This window comes from Sander lucioperca, chromosome 15 (genome assembly GCF_008315115.2).
Source record: "Sander lucioperca isolate FBNREF2018 chromosome 15, SLUC_FBN_1.2, whole genome shotgun sequence".
Classification (NCBI taxonomy): domain Eukaryota; kingdom Metazoa; phylum Chordata; class Actinopteri; order Perciformes; family Percidae; genus Sander; species Sander lucioperca.
Genome location: NC_050187.1, coordinates 25,171,480 through 25,189,299, shown reverse-complemented (window position 1 = coordinate 25,189,299; position 17,820 = coordinate 25,171,480). Strand labels below are relative to the sequence as shown.

The 17,820-nt window shown below is 38.4% G+C and overlaps 1 protein-coding gene across 5 annotated transcripts in view; it reads right to left on the bottom strand.

The window, feature by feature from the left end:
- The window catches only part of phactr2 (phosphatase and actin regulator 2), a 47,395-nt gene extending 30,243 nt beyond the window's left edge, over positions 1–17,152 (bottom strand). The window contains exon 1 of one of the 5 annotated variants that reach the window (XM_035992171.1): positions 16,898–17,152. In XM_035992171.1, coding sequence (XP_035848064.1) covers positions 16,898–17,036 — 139 coding nt within the window. In that variant the 5' untranslated portion in view covers positions 17,037–17,152. Of the gene's footprint in view, positions 1–236; positions 511–9,249; positions 9,330–16,897 lie in introns of those variants that run through there. The other 4 variants (XM_031308305.2, XM_031308333.2, XM_031308324.2 and 1 more) reach the window with 4 other exon arrangements.
- Positions 17,153–17,820: the final 668 nt, after the last annotated feature.

Here is a 17,820-nt window from a genome sequence, read left to right as displayed (position 1 = left end):
AGAGGATGTAAGAACACAGTTATTAATTAATACAACATCTAAGTTAGCTAACTTCCTATTAGCATGAAACCATTTAGCGCTTTGTTTGTGTTGAGCTGTGAGGAAGTTTCTATCAATTACCCGACAGAAATGTTAAAAGAAACAAAGCAGAAGTGAACAGACATCCTTAATAAAAATAGCGAATGTGTGTGAGACAAGAGGGAGGCACGTACACACACATGTACACACTCACTCACCGCTCGCAGGCTGTGATACGGCAGACACAGCAGTCTGACCCATATTCAGATCCTCCGGGCCGGACCGAGCCAACCCAAAGAACCACTCAAGATCACGGTCTTCTATCGCCGCTTAAATCCCCTCCGCACCCGCCGAGTTTGTTCATTTCAAAAAAAGAGTTTCAGACCGTGATGGCTGAGTCGCTGGAAACTTCACTGACTGACTGAGTCGCTACTACGTCGTTACTTCCCCTCCCACCTCCTCCTCCTGTGAGCAGCTGAAGAATGCCTCTCATTCCTCGGTGCAGATTAGAGGCGCTGCTGGGGTCACAGGTTGAAGAGGTCTGACACCTTCAGCCACTAGTTAACACTGGCCTAGACACAGTGATGGAGAAAATATTAAAATATTGTAGCCTACTTAAGTAAAACTACAAATACATCAATGGAAAAGTACTCCACTACAAGTAAAAGTCATGCATTCAAAATACTATTAAGTATTAGCTAAATGTACTGTATCAAAAGTAAAAGTAGCCTACTCCACTAGTAAAAGTCCTGCATTTAAAATCAGTGCTGGAAAGTAACTAAGTACGTTTACTCAAGTAATGTACTAAGTACAATTTTGAGGTAGCCTATACTTTACTTGAGTATTTCCATTTTTATACTCCATTAAATTTCAGAGGGAAATATTGGAGGTAGGCCTACTTTAATTTTTACTCCACTTAATTTATTTGACTACTACTACTTTACAGATTAAGATTTGACATTGTGTTAAATCATATGATGATCTTATTAAATATAACCATTTGGCTCGTGAGCCCTTCGCAAAAGCTGTCTGGATGGGGTCCTTTGCCACGTTTCAGATGTCTGTAAGTGATTTCCCCTCTAAACTTCTCAGATGGTTTCATTTAAACAGTTTGAGGCCCAAAGATCTCCAATTATCAATTATTTAACAAGAAGACAAAGATTGGAGAATATTCAAAATAATGAAAACAGAACAGATTTGTGTTTTTTCTTCTTTCCTCTTTCATGATTCATCTCACGACTCCTCAAATGTATCTGGTGAACTTTAAGAGGGGGCCGACCCCTGGGTTGGAATCCACTGGACTAAATAACCTAAATGTATATAAAGTAGTTACTTTATCTAGTTTATAGGCTACTGTACACCTCAGCCAGCTACAACAGTAAAATGCTGCTTACACATGGATGTATCAGTATTTAAAATAAAAATCTATTATTGTCATTTTACTATAAAGAACTGAAAAGAAAGAAAGAGGAACTTCTATAGTTTTGGTTTTAGTGTCACTTACTGTTGGTAAAAATATATAAGTCACTGGGGACATTTTACAGCAGAACAAGTACTTTTACTTTTACTTTACACTAAGCGCATGCAGTTGATAATACTTACTAAAATAAACTAATACTAAATAATACTCACTCCTTATCCCTTGAAGCAGGGAGAGATAAGAAGGGAAGGTGGAATGATATTTGTTAAGGTAAAAGGTATAAAGTAATGCGGAAGAAATTCATTAATCCTTTGGTCGATAAACTTTCAGTATAAGGTGGAAAAATGCCTTATCACAACTTCCTAAAGCCCAAGATGATGCCATCAAATTGCTTGTTTTGTTCGAACACCACTCCAAATAACCTAAAAAACTCATATGAACAATAAAAGCAGCTCATCCTCAATATGCCTTATGAAGAAGAAGAAGATAATTAGTGTCAGTGTCACTGTGTCTCACTGTTGGTTGATAGACATTGCACCAAGACAAATAAAACGTGTGTGGCTTTAAAATGAAACATTTAAAGACATTTGTGGGATCAGGCTTGGGAATCAACAAACCCCAGTGTGGCACAATAATATAAAATCACAGTTAATGATGAATAAATTAGTTTAGGGTCTGCACAGTGTCTGTGGCTCCAGTCAGTACAGTATACGTTCTACCAAAAAAGGCATTTCATTTTGGAAAAAAGGAGATGACAGTGAACCCTGAATCCAGCTTTGAGTGAGTCAAAAGGGAGCAAAGGCGGAAATGTGTCAAGGTTTGTGAGCACAGCCTTTAAATGCTTTGATGGTATGGAGGAAATAATGTCTGTTTAATGACTTATGAGCTCACCACTCACTGATGACTGTGGCAAACCAAGCCAAACACTCCTGCACCAGACTCTCGATATGGGAGCCAACTAGAGTGTGATGTGTGTGTGAGAGAGGGAGAGAGAGAGAGAGAGAGAGAGAGAGAGAGAGAGAGAGAGAAATCCACCATCACTGTCAACAAAGTGTCAGTTGAGGCCTTTCAGAACCCAGCTTGACAGAATTGGGTGGCCAGACAGCAGTCAGTGCACAAACACCCAGTCACACAAACACACATAGCGTGACATCATAGGCATAATTCACGGGGGGGGGGAGGAAATCAAAACTGGCCAGTGCAACCCACCCCAAAAACCTATTACAATTTCCTTTACATAAATAAAGACATTTGCACTATAACCTGATGCAGAAAATGAAGTGTTTGATGACCAAAACTTTAACACTTTTAACACTACCAACTCAAACTTTCCTGATCTGCAAGTGAAATGATTTTCCATTACGGACAATACTGCCATCTAGTGTTAACAGCACAACTCAAATGACTCAAGATGATTTGTCATTATGTAACTCTTAATACTTCTTATTGTAAAACATTTGTTTCTGCTTCTCCTTGTCAATGATGTACACCCCTTCTTTTCTCCCCTATAAGTCATCAAAGCATAAGAAGCCACAAACAGTAACACAAGCATGTATAATCACATAAGAGAGGACAGGCTTGTTATGGATTGCTTTAATAGGAAAAATGAAGCCAGCAGCGAACTTTAAACATAACAAATTTGGCAAATTCACACGGGAAATAAACGGTGCGATCAAAACAAATAAAGCCATTTGGGCAGACCAAGGTTGCACAGCCTCATTCATCACTTCTTAATACAGCCACTTGACTCATATGCAATCAATATCATATGATTGGCTGCATCTTTTTTTACATTTGCACTTTGAGTGTGGCTGATTTAAATCTTCTGATTCCAATTGGACTCACATGATCATTAAACATAAATATCTTGAGTATATGAAGCATGGTGTTTGACTGCAGTTTGAGAGCCTTTGCAAAGACTCCAAATCCACTTTTGTTTGTAGTATATAATAATGCAAGCCTTATACACATTCACACCTGGGAGCTGTCATGACGGCCGCTGTCTGTCGTTAGTGAATAAGATGGAAGTGGATAATTGAGACAGGAAGGAAGTCAGGACAGGAGGATGGAAGTACTTAGTAAAGTTAATAGAGAAAACTCTGACTGTGTTAGTATTGACTGAGAGGTAATGTCATTAACTTGATGTATCAGCAACATGTACTGAATTTGTTGGAGGCTACACATGTGTTAAAGGTGTTAAATTCTCAGGATGAGTCAGCTCATGATCTGTCTTCCATATAATATTGGTGAGTGATGATAATCAATGGTTAATTGATGATTGAGTTGGATGCAGTCCAAGTTCAATGCTATGCTTTCATTGATGTGCACAGTTTCATGTCAGCTTATGTAGTGGGTTTCAGCATATGTTTTACATCTTTTTATAACTGTGATGTCATTATTAAATTTTTTCATTTTTTATAAATCTCCCTTCAGAGCCACAGAGGACATTATACAACTGTTTTAGCAGGCTCAATACTACTTCCCATGACAAGTAAACTGATTTTCATGTGTAATTTTATGTTGTTTATAAGGGGACTTTTAAATAACATTTTAGTTTAATTTCCTTTTTTTGTGCTCATATTTTTGTCTGTATTAAATTCCTATATTACTTTCAGTACTGTTTTAAGTTTTCTTCAATTTGTTCCTTTAAATGTAGAAAATTATAGTGGGATTCTTGTTGAATGTCATTTTATCGATAGATCAGACTTTCTAACAGACTCATTATTCCTTCTATTTACTTGTATTCACTTTAAGATATTGACCTGATGACCAAAAGTTTGTATGTGTGAAAGATATGGGTCTGTGTGAAAGAGATGGACAGAGAGAGAGAGAGAGAGAGAGAGAGAGAGAGAGAGAGAGAGAGAAAGAGAGAGAGAGAAAGAGAGAGAAAGAGAGATCAATAAAGTAAACGCTTAACAACAGAAAACCCAAAGATTCTCTTCTGGTCACAAACTCACTATTGACCTTTCTGGCTTCTACTGCTTCAAACTCTTTAATCCTCTGTGTCAAGTACTGATCAAACAAGTGCAGGTAAAAGCTCCCTCTGGATTGCACTTAGATCAATCTGATGCTTTTACTGTAAATCTGTGCAAGAATACAATATCCAAAATGGAGATCTTTGGGGATATACTCAAAGTCAAGAGGACGGCCGCTTTGAGCATCGGAATTTCTATATTAAAATGACACTTTTCAGGAACTGAGTCCTGTTAGTCCTGACACTAAATAACTGAGAGATCAACTGAGGGAGGCTGACCTTTTCATTGACACAAACAGGAAAAGGGAAGACAGGAGAGGGTAAGGAGGAGGAGAAGGGCCAGAAGAAAGGAAAGGAGTCATCAAATATTAAGTAGTAGCCTCAGCGGAACAAGGGGGTAATAATTGTTTAAGTGCTACTTTTCAGAGCCTTTCTCCCCTCCCCTTGATTTATTTATTAAACTCAGTTGCTGCCAGGGTACAGTCTCATAATATTGTCATAGCCAAAGGACAAGGAATCTATCTGCGTGTCATTCGGGCTGATTTGCTAAAATGATTTTGTGCATTCAGTCCATTGCCTAAAAAAAGAAAATGCTGTTGCCTGTCACACATCCAAACTGCGTTTAAGGGTTACACCGGTGTCGTTTCCATGTTATGGAGCATGCTAACCTTTTCAAGAGTCAGGGACCGGACATCTCTGCACCATTACAGTCTGTACCAAACTGTCATACAGTCAAGTGTGACTCAGCAACGACCAGGCTCTGTTATACAAGCAAACCAAGCTGAGCTGAGAGGGACTACTTCTTCGTTCTTGAATTGTCCCAGTAAACAACCAGTTAAATCTAATCATACAGTAGCACTGTGAAGCTTCATTTGTCCAAATCATACTCTGTCAAATACATATGATTTGCAAAATGGGTCAAAATGTCTTTTGTAGGATTGTTAATGAACTGTAAAATACACTGACCATGCTTTCTATATTCAGAGTGTATAAGGATTCTCTGTCATTTGATGTTGCTCCACTATTAAGTATTAACCTTTTTTATATAATAAAAAAGGTTAATACTTAATACTTCAGTATACTGAAAACATGTATTCTCAATCAGCTTCTAGTTTCCATCCAAAATCTGCAACAGAAAATGTAAATTAATGATAATTTCCATACATTACTGTAATGTAAATAGAGTTGGGTGGACCGAGATAGTTTGTGGCTCTAATTTTCCAGTTGGGAGTCAATAAAACATTGCAGAAAATAATGTGCAACAAGATAAAGTAATTCAAACACTTGCTTATTTAGTCATAAATATTTAATGTTAAAGATAAATATTTCAGGGGCTTTAACGTGAAATCTCATCCCAAAATGACCTCTGCTCTCAATAGGTCTGACTTCTAGGCATTTTTACAGTGTAACCACTAAATATAAATCACTGACTGAAATGTATCGCTCATCTGTGTCCAGAAATTGCAATGCTTGTGGCTGTGGCTGCTGATAATCAGCTAAAACCTAGACTTAATATTATATACATACATGATCCAACTCCACACAGTAAAAGGAAGCCTATAAACAGTACCTAAAACCCATAGTACCTATTCAATCATTCCTCCTCACAAACATGACTTTGACCCCTCTCTCCACCTTCATAACCCGTACATCCCTATTAAAACATCCCTATTAAAAGGGTATTTACTTTATAATATTAACTGTGCAGTCTTGTATTGCAATGATACAGTAGTGGTTACTGTCATTGCTCTTCCTCTTCACATATGCCAGCCAGCTTGTCTGAAACCTGATCTCCTGTTTGTTGTATTCTGTTTGGCACAACCCATAAGCCGCCAGCATTGCTAAAATGTTGCCTGTATAAATCAATAGTTGACATCCTGCCAGACAGGCAGCCAGAGAGCTTGAGATGCAGCGAGCTCCAGAGAGACAAATAGAGAAAGAGACAGAAAAAGCAAGAGGAAAGATTGATACTGTAGTGTGGGGTCTTTTATAATAACCACAGAATAAAGGCCACAGCAGAGGGAAAATATAATACCAACATCAGATCACAGACACTATGTTTCATAAAGAAAACACAAGCCATGGCTGCACTCTAGAAGTGTGTGATTTGAGGCCATAAGAGGACAGCGAATGGGGAGCGTAAACAAACAGCAGCAGGCATATCTACACCTTCATATTCTAACTATATAAAGCCATATCAGATTTACTGGAGTAAATCACAAAAACAGCTGTTTCAGCATGTCAGTCATGTTTGCCCAGTTGTGTTGTGTGGATGTTAGTCATGACATTATTACTCTTGGAGACATGGTTTGTTTTAAAGTAGACCGCCACTGGTTGATGATGGTTGCTTTGGCCAACATCCAGCTAGCTTTTATTGACTGAGGTCTGTTACCAGAGTGTGGCTCAAGAGGTCTGGGGCAGCACTGCAACCTAACATTTCTTGGTTTTATAGTCTTTGGTTTTGACACATTCATCCTATGTTTACAACAGCTGTACAACTCTAAACAAGAAGCAGCAATGGAAAAGGCAATCTTATTAATGTAATAATCCGATGTGCAGATTCACCAGCCAAGATGAAATACATTTAGACTAAGATGATCATTTCTAGCCATTAAGACATTCAATAAATAAAGATTATATGAGAAAAAACAAGTGAGTTGGACAGACCTACCTATCAAACAAGTAGATCCTTCTGCCAAGCTAGAAGTTGTTTTATCAGGGCATGTGTGTAATTTAAGTGTGGGAGAGAGAGAGATAGCATTTGTCACTTCAACTTAAGTTCTAAAGAGGTTAACTTCAGTCGCCCTGGAGGTGGATGTGCAGAGAGATAAAGAGCTTCTATTAGACTGTACTCGTGAAAAATGTGTCCAGTGTCTCCAGTTTGTGCAGGCTACAATGGTAAATCAGGTTGGCCACATGCAAATACGCACATTGTGTTGTCTCACCTTACATTGTCTCCAGAGCTCACATTCACACAAAACATGACACATATACAATCAACATCGTAGACACACACACACACACACACACACACACACAAACACACACGCATCATATACGATTTACAGATGCTGCTTTGCCTTGCAAAAGGCTGTTTCTCAAATTCACAACGATAATTTGTGTACACATTGCGACCACATCTCCATCAACACAGACAAACACACACACAAAGGAGCGCAGATTAAAGTGGATTTATTGCTGTAAAGCTTACCTGAGACAACAACTGGAGTCTAAACATCATCTCTGCCCTACATTTCTGGCTTTCTTTATTAACACATGGCAACAGGGCTTTTTGCCTATTAAACACTGTGATATGTTATGACAACCTCTGCAAACAGTAATTAAACTATATTAGATAACATAGGCCCGATATAGTCTGCCTGCCTCCTTCAGCTGAGTGTGACACCAACCGATGCACCGGCGTATCATTGCCATTTAGTCAAGATAGCTACCAGTCGAGCCCACCTGGAATAATTGGCCTTCTCTTTCCTCTGTAGAAATATTGACAAAAATGCCATTGTGTTGTCTTAGTCTTTGCCTTTACTGTCAGTCAAAGAATTGATTTCAAATGAATACTGTTGGTTTATAAAGCACTGAACGGTTTAGGGCCAAAACACATTTCTGATCTTCTGCTACATTATGAACCATCCAGACCTCTCAAATCGTCTGGGACAGGTTTGCTTTCTGTCCCCAGAGTCAGAACTAAACGGGAAGCAGCGTTCAGTTTTTATGCACCCCATATCTGGAACAAACTCCCAGAAAACTGCAGGTCCGCTGCAACTCTCAGTTCTTTTAAATCAAGGCTGAAGACTTTTCTGTTTGACTCTGCCTTTTATTAAATTAAGTAATTGTTCATTTCTTACACTGCATTGTAACATTTATTCTTGTATTTTATACCTGTCTTATTCTATTTTAGCTCGTTTTTGTTTTCTTATGTCTTTTATTGTTTTTAATGGCTCTTTAATGTTTACGTAAAGCACTTTAAATTGCCTTGTTGCTGGAATATGCTATATAAATAAAGTTGCCTTGCCTTGCCTTAGTCATATAAGAAACTATAATGCAATTGTGGGCAGACTTACAAAACCAATAATTGCTTTTGAAGTTACACACACAATCATCATTGCCTCATAAGCATTGCCAAAGTGTCATCAGCAAAACTGGCCCTCACAGCACACAGAAGCCTGGTTAAGTGAAGATACTGTATAGCCGACCTTAATGTTATTAAGTGTTCTACTTGCAGCATTAGCATCTTATTAATATTGCACAGTGTTGTTGCTTGTGTCTTTAAAGTAGTTCCTGTACATAATGCATGACCGTGTGTTGTTGTCATTGATATATGGAACATGTTAATTTTAGATTTATGAAATGAGGCAAAAGAGTATAAGGAAAACCCGCTCTGCATTTCTCTGTCAGATACAGTGACAGCCTAATGATCTCTGACAACAATGGTCAGATGCTCTTACAAATAAGCTTATGTTGTAATAGTCAAAGCCACCAATGACTCATGTACACGTTTAAATGCACTATGACTCCCTTTTTAATTTGTTTAAATGAGTGGTCTTTACAAAGCTAACTTCAAACTAAACACTGTAAGCAGGCTAATTTATATAGGCTGATGATTTACAGCCTGTGTGTACCATTTAAAATGTAAAGCAATCACCGACTAACAGGTGAAAAATAAATAAGGACAGTGAAGAGAAGAAGAGCAAGTGGTGGAAATAATCTCTTTCTGTGTCCACTGTGCCTTCTGTTACAATAACACAGACACATAAAGTCAATGAGACCCATGCACATAGAAAGAGAAAGATACAGCTGATTATATAAGAAGAAAACTCACCGTCATGTTCCATGACTTGACCCAGGGAATATTATCAGCAGTGTGAATTGATCCTTGCCTCTTCCCGACACACCACCTCTCTGCCGCCCTCCCTCCCCCTACTGACTCCCCCTCCTCCCTTTCTCACTGTCTCCCTTCTTCTCCCCTCCCTTTCTCTTTCCCTCGCTGTCTACTTCCTCTCTCTCCACTGTCTGCTCCTCACTCGCCCCTCCTCCCTCCGGCCTCCCCTTGTTTCAATAAAGAGCATTAAAAGTTAATGTTTGTTTCCATCTGAGTTTGTCGTTCCCCCTTCCAATCTGTGTCTCCTCCTGCATTTACTGTATCTCCATCTCTCTGCCTGTCAAGTTTTTATTCCTTCCTCTGGCTGCTGTCTGGCTCCATCTCACCCATTTTTTTTCACTCTCCCTCTTGTGTTGAGGTCCCACAGTGACGTAGGGAATAAGGAGAGGAGGGGAGAGGAGAGAAGAAAAAAGGAAAATAGAAGGGAGATGCATCAAATAAGCAGGTAGTGTGCTGTACAGGGGCGATTCCAAGATTTTTTAAGTGGGGTGGCATAGGGGGGGACCAATAATCAGTCAGGGGGAGGCCTGTGGGAGGGGGGGGCATTTTATCAGGATACAGCATAGAAACAAGTCTGCTTGGAAACATAGGAAATATTGGATAGGATAGTTTTCATTTTAAACTTAAATTGTATATCCGATAAATAATTTTCTATTGGCTCAGTCTGCCACTTTTTGAAAAAAATTCCAGCGCTGGTTCCATGGTATCAGAATTTTGGATAGTCTTCATGGTAACATTAATTGGTCATGTGACAAGGGATGGGGAAATTGGCAGAACAGGCAGCCAAGTGACAGTACTCTGATCCAATGGAAATCACAATTGTCAGATTGTCAGCACTGCAACCCAATGGATTTTTTTTATATTGTGTGTGTGTGTGTGTGTGTGTGTGTGTGGGGGGGCTGCCACCCCATGCCCCCCTTCTAACCCCGCCCCTGGTGCTATATGTTTACTTTTCTTCATCTATACATTTATTGATTTATTATTTATAGATAAAGATGACCTCAAATTATCAACAGGATAGTTAAGTGTTATATAAAGTAAAGTTAGTAAAGTTTATATAGTAAAGTTATATTTTAATTTAATCGTTTATTCTATAAAAAATGTCCCAGAGCTCAAGGTGAATTCTTCAAATTGCATTTTTTGTCCAATCAAAGGTCAACAACCAAGAATATTCAATTAACAATGATTTAAAACAGCAAAAAAAGTAACCTTAGTAACTTGTCTGTCTATTTCAGATGCTGGAAGCAGAACAATAATCTATAATAATAATAATAATAATAATAATAATAATCAATTATCAGAATGGTTAGTGAATAACTTTCTGACCAACTGATTCAGCCTTAACTTATGTTTTCATACTAAAATATGGAAGTTTTACAAATAATTTAAAATCAGAAATTAAAACTCAACTTAAATTTCAATCTTCACAATAATACATCAGGTTTTTTTTTCTTTCATTAAAGGTCCTGAAAACTATTTAAAGACTAATCAGCTTCTTAGTATGAGTGATGAGATTTTACATACAAACAAACAAAACTAACTATTTTGGTTATTTCACATTTGAGATTTCTGCATTATCATCTAGACTCTGGATTCTGGTTAAAGTGGGCTATAGGCTGCTTTGAAAAAGCACATTAGTTAGGTTTTTAAGTGTTAAACTCCCAATAAATAATACCTGAAACTGTTTTTTTTAAAACCTTAAGACATTTTTCACGGCAGACATGTTGACATGTCATAGTAGGAAAAGCACAGGTATATTCAAAACCATTAATGATGGCTGCATTCCACTTAGGAGAGGCCCTGACATTGTGCATGCTGACTCACTGATGCCCCGTTGACACGAAGGGAAGACGCAGATATTTTCCTGCGGTTTGGCCTCTCATTTACACGAAAACCCCACTTTTATCACAGATAAATTACAAACACACACACAAAGGAGCGCAGATTAAAGTGGATATCCGGCCAAAGTGGAGATCTTGGAAAACTGTGTTTGCACGTTTGCATGTAAACTGAGACAAACGGAGGTTTAGGCAGCCGAGAGAGAGAAAGAGGAAGAGATTCGTTGCTGTTGTTGCTATTTTCGGGATTCTGATTGGCTAACGTGGGCTTGAGCTTCTCGTTACACTGCCACCTACAGGTTTGGCATGCTCTTGACAGCATTGACGGCATATATACACGGGTACATGTAAACAAACACTTTTCTGAAAACGTAGAGGTTCTAAATGTCCGTTTATGAAAATAGCCGGCCACGTGTAAACGTAGTCTGAAATAGCTTACTGAGACACTTGATGTAATTGAGCCATCGTTAAGGTTATCAATTTCAGCTGTGCTTTTCCTACTATGACATGTCAAAATGTCTGCTGTGAAAAAGGTCCAAAGTTTTTCAGGGGCTTTAAATCCGACTGCTGAATGGAGAACACACCTGACAATGGCGCCACAGTGACTGCACCGTGATAAAAATAATGAAGATATTAAACCCATGGATAATAAAACACAGCATAAGTAATAATCACAATGCTAAATAAAACAATACACAAACTCTGAGATAGACAGGAGAGAAAGAAATCAACGAGATAGAGAGCGCAAGAAGGCACAGAGGAAGACAGATGGTCATTTTCTTTCTGTTTATCTGTCACACACACACTTGTGGTGCCTCAAGTGTTGCGAAGAGCCACTCAACATCTTAAATATGTCATCTGTATCCCAGTGAATGGTTGATGCCGCAGCTTGCTCCATAGCACCAGATTGCTATTTTAGTATGTGCCTGTGTCAAGCGCCGTTGATTTTTTGTTTTATGTTCTTTATTTAAACATATTGTTTTTGATAGGACTAAAGTCCCACCTGTGAAAAGAATAAATGAAGCAGGACATTATAAAATTCACTGATGGACTGAAAACATGTGTATATATGCCAATTTAACCACAAGTGAACTGGACTGAGAACCGACATAATGTCCACACAACCATTACATTATTGACTACATAAGACCATCATGCCACATGGTATAGTGTTCCTTTCCTCTGTACTTTTCCTTTTTTATTCCTTCTAATTTCATTTTCCTCCCTTTTAGCTTACCCTCTTTTATTCACTTTTTCTGACTGTCTAATGTGTAAAAGATCTTAAACTTTAGAATATTATGTTTTTGTTTTTGTTCACAATGTCTCTCTGTTTCACTGGCTTTTTTAATTAACCCAGCATATCTTTATTACATTTCCATCACGCACATACACTTACTGTATACACAGCATTATTTGAAGCTGTGCAGCGCAATGACATCCTGTTCGAGCCATTTGAACAAATATTAATAGAGTTAAAGGCTTAGCTAGTAACCACACAGAGTTGCTGATAGACAGATAGAGAGGGGAGAGAAACGGAGAAAGTGATACTTTAACTATCAATGCAATCCAATGAAATGGCTCACAACAAGCAAGAAGAAAAACAACTGGCTCTACTCCAACAACACCCCCCCCCCACACACACACACACACACACACACACACACACATGATTGCACATAACAAAGTAGACAGAAAAACATAACAACGCCAGTACCTCACAAGGTCACCTACATGCAGGCTAACCCTCTTTTCGCACCGTTAAACGTGCGAACAACACTATAGGTCTAACAGTCCACCCAAAAACAGGCACAGACAACACAGCTGTGTGTCATCATGCAATCTCCTTAATTATTGGATTACAATCACCTGTTGTTTGCCTTCCAGTATAATCATGTAGTGTAGTGTATATAAAATGAGATACCAGCAGGCCAACAAGTCCTCCAAATTAGCTGACAAAATCTGTTTGTAACTGCCCTTTAGAACAACACATAGAAGCATCAGTTGCCCTGTGGTCTGCAAAACCATTACACATCACTGTTCAAAACAAAATATGTTTTATGAGCCGTTAAAGTCGTTAAAGTTTGGTTTGGTTTAGGCACCAACACAACTTGGTTAGGGTTAGGGAAACATCATGGTTTGCGTTAAAGTTATGTTTTTGTTAAGGTTAGGGAACCTTTGTCGTCATGGTTGAAATAATGATATTATAATAATAATATATATAATATTAACATTATAGGTCTGCTAAACATCAGCGCAGTAGAATTGTAACTCTGAGCATATTCTCATGCTGATGTTAGCATTTAGTTCAAAGCACCTCTGTGCCCGAGTTCAGAGCCAGTAGCATTGGAATCCACTGTAAACTTATTTTTTGCTAAATATGAATTTAAAAATGTTTTTGAATCTTTGACAAATCAAATTAGTTATATTGAAATTCCGTGCACAGGTCTGTTTATCTCCAGCTTTTACAAACTGGGCCATCTGCAATACTTCAATATTTGAGATTTTACTTCAGAAGCAACAGCTGAAGGCTGTGACAATGTGTGGACACAATTATAGATACATACGTAGGGTCTTTAATTACTGAGGAACTTATGTCGAACGTATGTCGGTGGCTGCTACAGCAGCTACAACAGTGGCTGAGGATAGGTTGTGAGTGGGCAGTGAAGGGCTGCTCTCTGCACTCTAGAACATTTTAACAAGTAATTGCAGACTGAAAGGGTCTGTAATCAATGTTATTTCGAGGAGAGTACCCACAAGGAGCATAGTGTACCAGCAAGCTGACACTCCTCTGTTGTCCTCTTGCTCTCTTCATTCTATCAGCTATCCTCTCCTCCTCCTTAATCAGCCTGTCCCTGCATTCCTTTTTTCCTCCTCTCTCCCATCATCACTGTTTTCATCATTTTACCTTGTTCCCTTGTCTTAATTTCCAGTCTTTGACTCTGTTTCCTCTCCTCTTTTTGTCCATTATTGTTCTCTTTTGTCTTAATATATCACTTCTTCGCCTTCCTTTCCATTTTTTCTCCTCTCTCTTTTTCACCCTCTTTTCTCTTCTTCCCTTTCACCCCTTTCTTCTCTTCTTTCTTCTTGTCTCTGCCTGTGTAATTACATGAGCGATATAGCGCCCATCCGGAGGATACTATTTACAACAGATAACAAAATAGCATCTCAGCCTACAAATGATCCCAAATTGATTTCTTCACAAATACATACACAAATGCACTTGTGCGAGTGCACAATTTCATATGCAGAGCTGCAATAATGTACCATATTCTTATACACATTACAATAGTGATAGAAAATAGCATTAGCATCACTAACTTAACACAAATGTAGCTATTCAAATAATAATGTTCTTTTTTTAAATGCTTAAGAACGTTCAATTTACAAAATACGTCTCATCACACGGTCATTCAGCTGTTCTGGAGCTTTCGATCATATCACACGAGCTTCCTCAGCAGATGGTGCTATTGTAGTGAGATTGTTTTTGTCAACTGCAGCTTTGCAAAGGTCAAAAATTGGACTTGAAATCTAAATAAATTATTTGATTTGATTAGGTTTGAGGGGAGATATCCTCCTCTACACACTTTTGTGTCAAAAAACTGCTGATATATTGGTGATAATCACTGCACCAAAAGAATGAAGCGGACAAAAAGAAAGACTAAACGATTCAAGCTGGGATGGCTTATCGATGCTCATCAAACAGTTCTGAGAGTTCACTTTTACCGAAAATTGCCTACATATATTTCTTTATGCTTCCTGTTCTCAAGTATGTGGGTTGCATTTTCTTTTTGGTCTCGTGTTTTCTTAGAATTAGTTTTTTTTTTTAAACTACATGGGCATGAAAAAGACACCCCACCCTTTAGCCAATAATTTTGGGTAATTATCCCCACAGGGGCATTTTTCCCTGCGCAAGATACATTTCTCATCAGCAGGGTCAACTACACCGCTTTAAGTTAAAAAAAGAAAAGAGTACTGTAATTCATTTGCTAATTTCCCTGAGAGAAATACAGTTTAGAATACATCCTCATGTCAGATTGTATCTACATTTCAGATCATTTCAGACATGTAGCTAAATGAACCCAGCATGCTCTCCCTCTGTCCTTTACCCTGTGGGATGGATGGGAAAAATGTAATGTCACCATATGTGTGAGGTGCAATTTTCAGGATCTCTGTAAAAAAGGTGAATTAGCTCCCCCTGTTGCTTGATTTACAAACAGATAATTTTACTGTACATTACAGCAAAGAGATTTTTAGTGAATTTAGTTCCACTGTCAAATCTAACATTGTGTTCAATCCATACCACATCACATATGTTATGATATATGATATATATTAAAACAGATTTTGAAAAAAAAAAAAAAACAGTTAATTTGAGGATTGTATATGAAGTATCTAACAAAGTATCAATAGTGTTTATTTTTCAGGCTAAGCCAAGCTTACTCAGTTTGAACCATGAAGCTCAAAATCCAAACTGACATGAGACATAAACAACTTTGGACAACTCATTTCCTGTAATTACAACTTAACCAGACACAGAACACTTCCTTTGGCTGAAGACGAACAGAATAACTGCAACTTTTAATTTAAGTATTACTGTAATGTTACAAGAAATGAATAAGACTGCAAAGAAAGTCCGCCCTCATGGAACAGCAGTAGGTTATATTAATAAACTTCATGTCTGCAGTACATAGTGTAGGCGTCGGGTGGAGAGCACCGCTGCAGGCTGAGTTCGAGGCTATAAAACACTGAAGATGGGCTGATAGGAAGTGGTTCTAACCACTGAAACAATATTTTTATGTCAGGGCTCAACAGCCAAGGGCTTCAGGTAGCAAAACTGTGACACTGACATTTAAGTAAGACGCTGAGGATGCATGGTTAACACGGTTGCCAAAGTCTTATAATGCCTGTGAAAAGGTTGCATTGTTTTACAACTTTTTGACACTTAACCTACAGAAAAGAAAAACCTCAACGTCAAAGTTTAAACTATGATTCATACACATTGATGCAAACTGAGTACAAATATGACACTGGATTACTGATTGCATACTAAGTGTATTAGTATTTAAGGCAGGTTTTGGCAGCATTTTGAACTTTTCAATATTGTGGATTTGTTTGAAATGTTGTTTGTACTTGTTGCCAGGATATCCACAAACCAGTCACTGGAAATTTCAGCTACTGGTGTATTCAACCTAAAATCACTACACCTTAACTACTCACATGTGATCTCCATCCAACCCATTGTGTGACTTCTGTGGGTGCACCAGCTATGATTTTGGTGTGTCATAGTGACAGAGTAAATACTTATTTACTTTTTTATATTAAAAATAACTAACTCTAGGCTACTGATAATCGGTATTGTATACGAATCAATCATGAAAAAAGTAGGAGACAACCCTTTATAGACACTGTAGCCTAAATACAGTAAGGAAATAGAAAGATATTTTGTGTTTTAACCTAATTGTGGCACCCAGAGCAAAATGTGAAAGAAAGAGAGGGGGAAGTTTCTTTGTACAGGAAGCGATCTGCTGCTTTTATTAGTCATATAGAGATTCTGTTTAGACAGGAGCCACTAGTAGGGCTAAGGACTATAACTTGCTACAAGAATAAGAGCCATTTTATAGTGGCGATGACAGACAGAAGCAGTTTAGTTCTGATGTCTTAGGAATTTAATTTAAATGAATCAAACAGTACGATATGGTAACATTAAGTTATAGGTTGGCAGTGTAGTTCAGGTTTGTGGTTTATCCTACCTGAGCGGGCTCCCCGGAGTCTGAACAGCATTCTGGAACGAAATCCGGAGGTGTCACTATGGGAGCGGAACCTGGGATGAGGCCACGGCAGAGCAAAATGCTTCATCTCCGGGTGGGTGTCCCCCTCCTCCTCTTCCATGGTTGCCTCCTCTGTCAGCCCGCAGGATGTCAAGAACAATTAAAGAAAAACCTTAACCTCAATAACATCAGCAGCAGTCAGCCGACCACCCCTCCTCCTCAATTCACTCAAACCTTCCTCCTGCAGCAGACAAACAGCGTGTAGTTCTGTGTTTGTTAACGCCCATTGCCTCTGAAAGACAGGTGCTTATATAGGCTATGGCTGTTTGAAATGTGATCTGACTACATACAAAGTGAAGACTGTCCATTATCTGACTGACTGCTTAACCAGTTCTTACATCAAAGTTTGAGTGGATCAGTCTAAAATGACACATTGGCTAATACCCAGCAGGATATTTGCATTTAAACATAAATAGGCTATAGGCTAGGCTATATGGTTAACCGGCTGTGTGAATTTGCATCATTGCCCATTGCTGCCATTTTTGTTTTGCTTGCATGAAAAATCAATATCTTTAATATAGGCCTACACAAGTAGCTTACATGTAGGCAAGCCTATCTGTTGCTCTTTTTTTTATTATTAATGTCAATTAAGGCATTATCTTCAGTAGCCCTAGCCTAAGTGAAATATTCAGCTGTTAGTCTAGCCAGACCTATCTCCACAACACTGTGGCGCAACAAAGTAAAACATTTAGGCCTATTGAAGCATCTGCAGGGCGCCTATATTCTCTGTCGGAATCTCCGTCCTTGAAAGGAAACAGAAGAACAGCATTAACGGGATGATCTTGTTATTGTAGGCTATCTAGACTAAATAAGGTGCGTTTGCTTGAAGGAGGAGGTCATTTTTA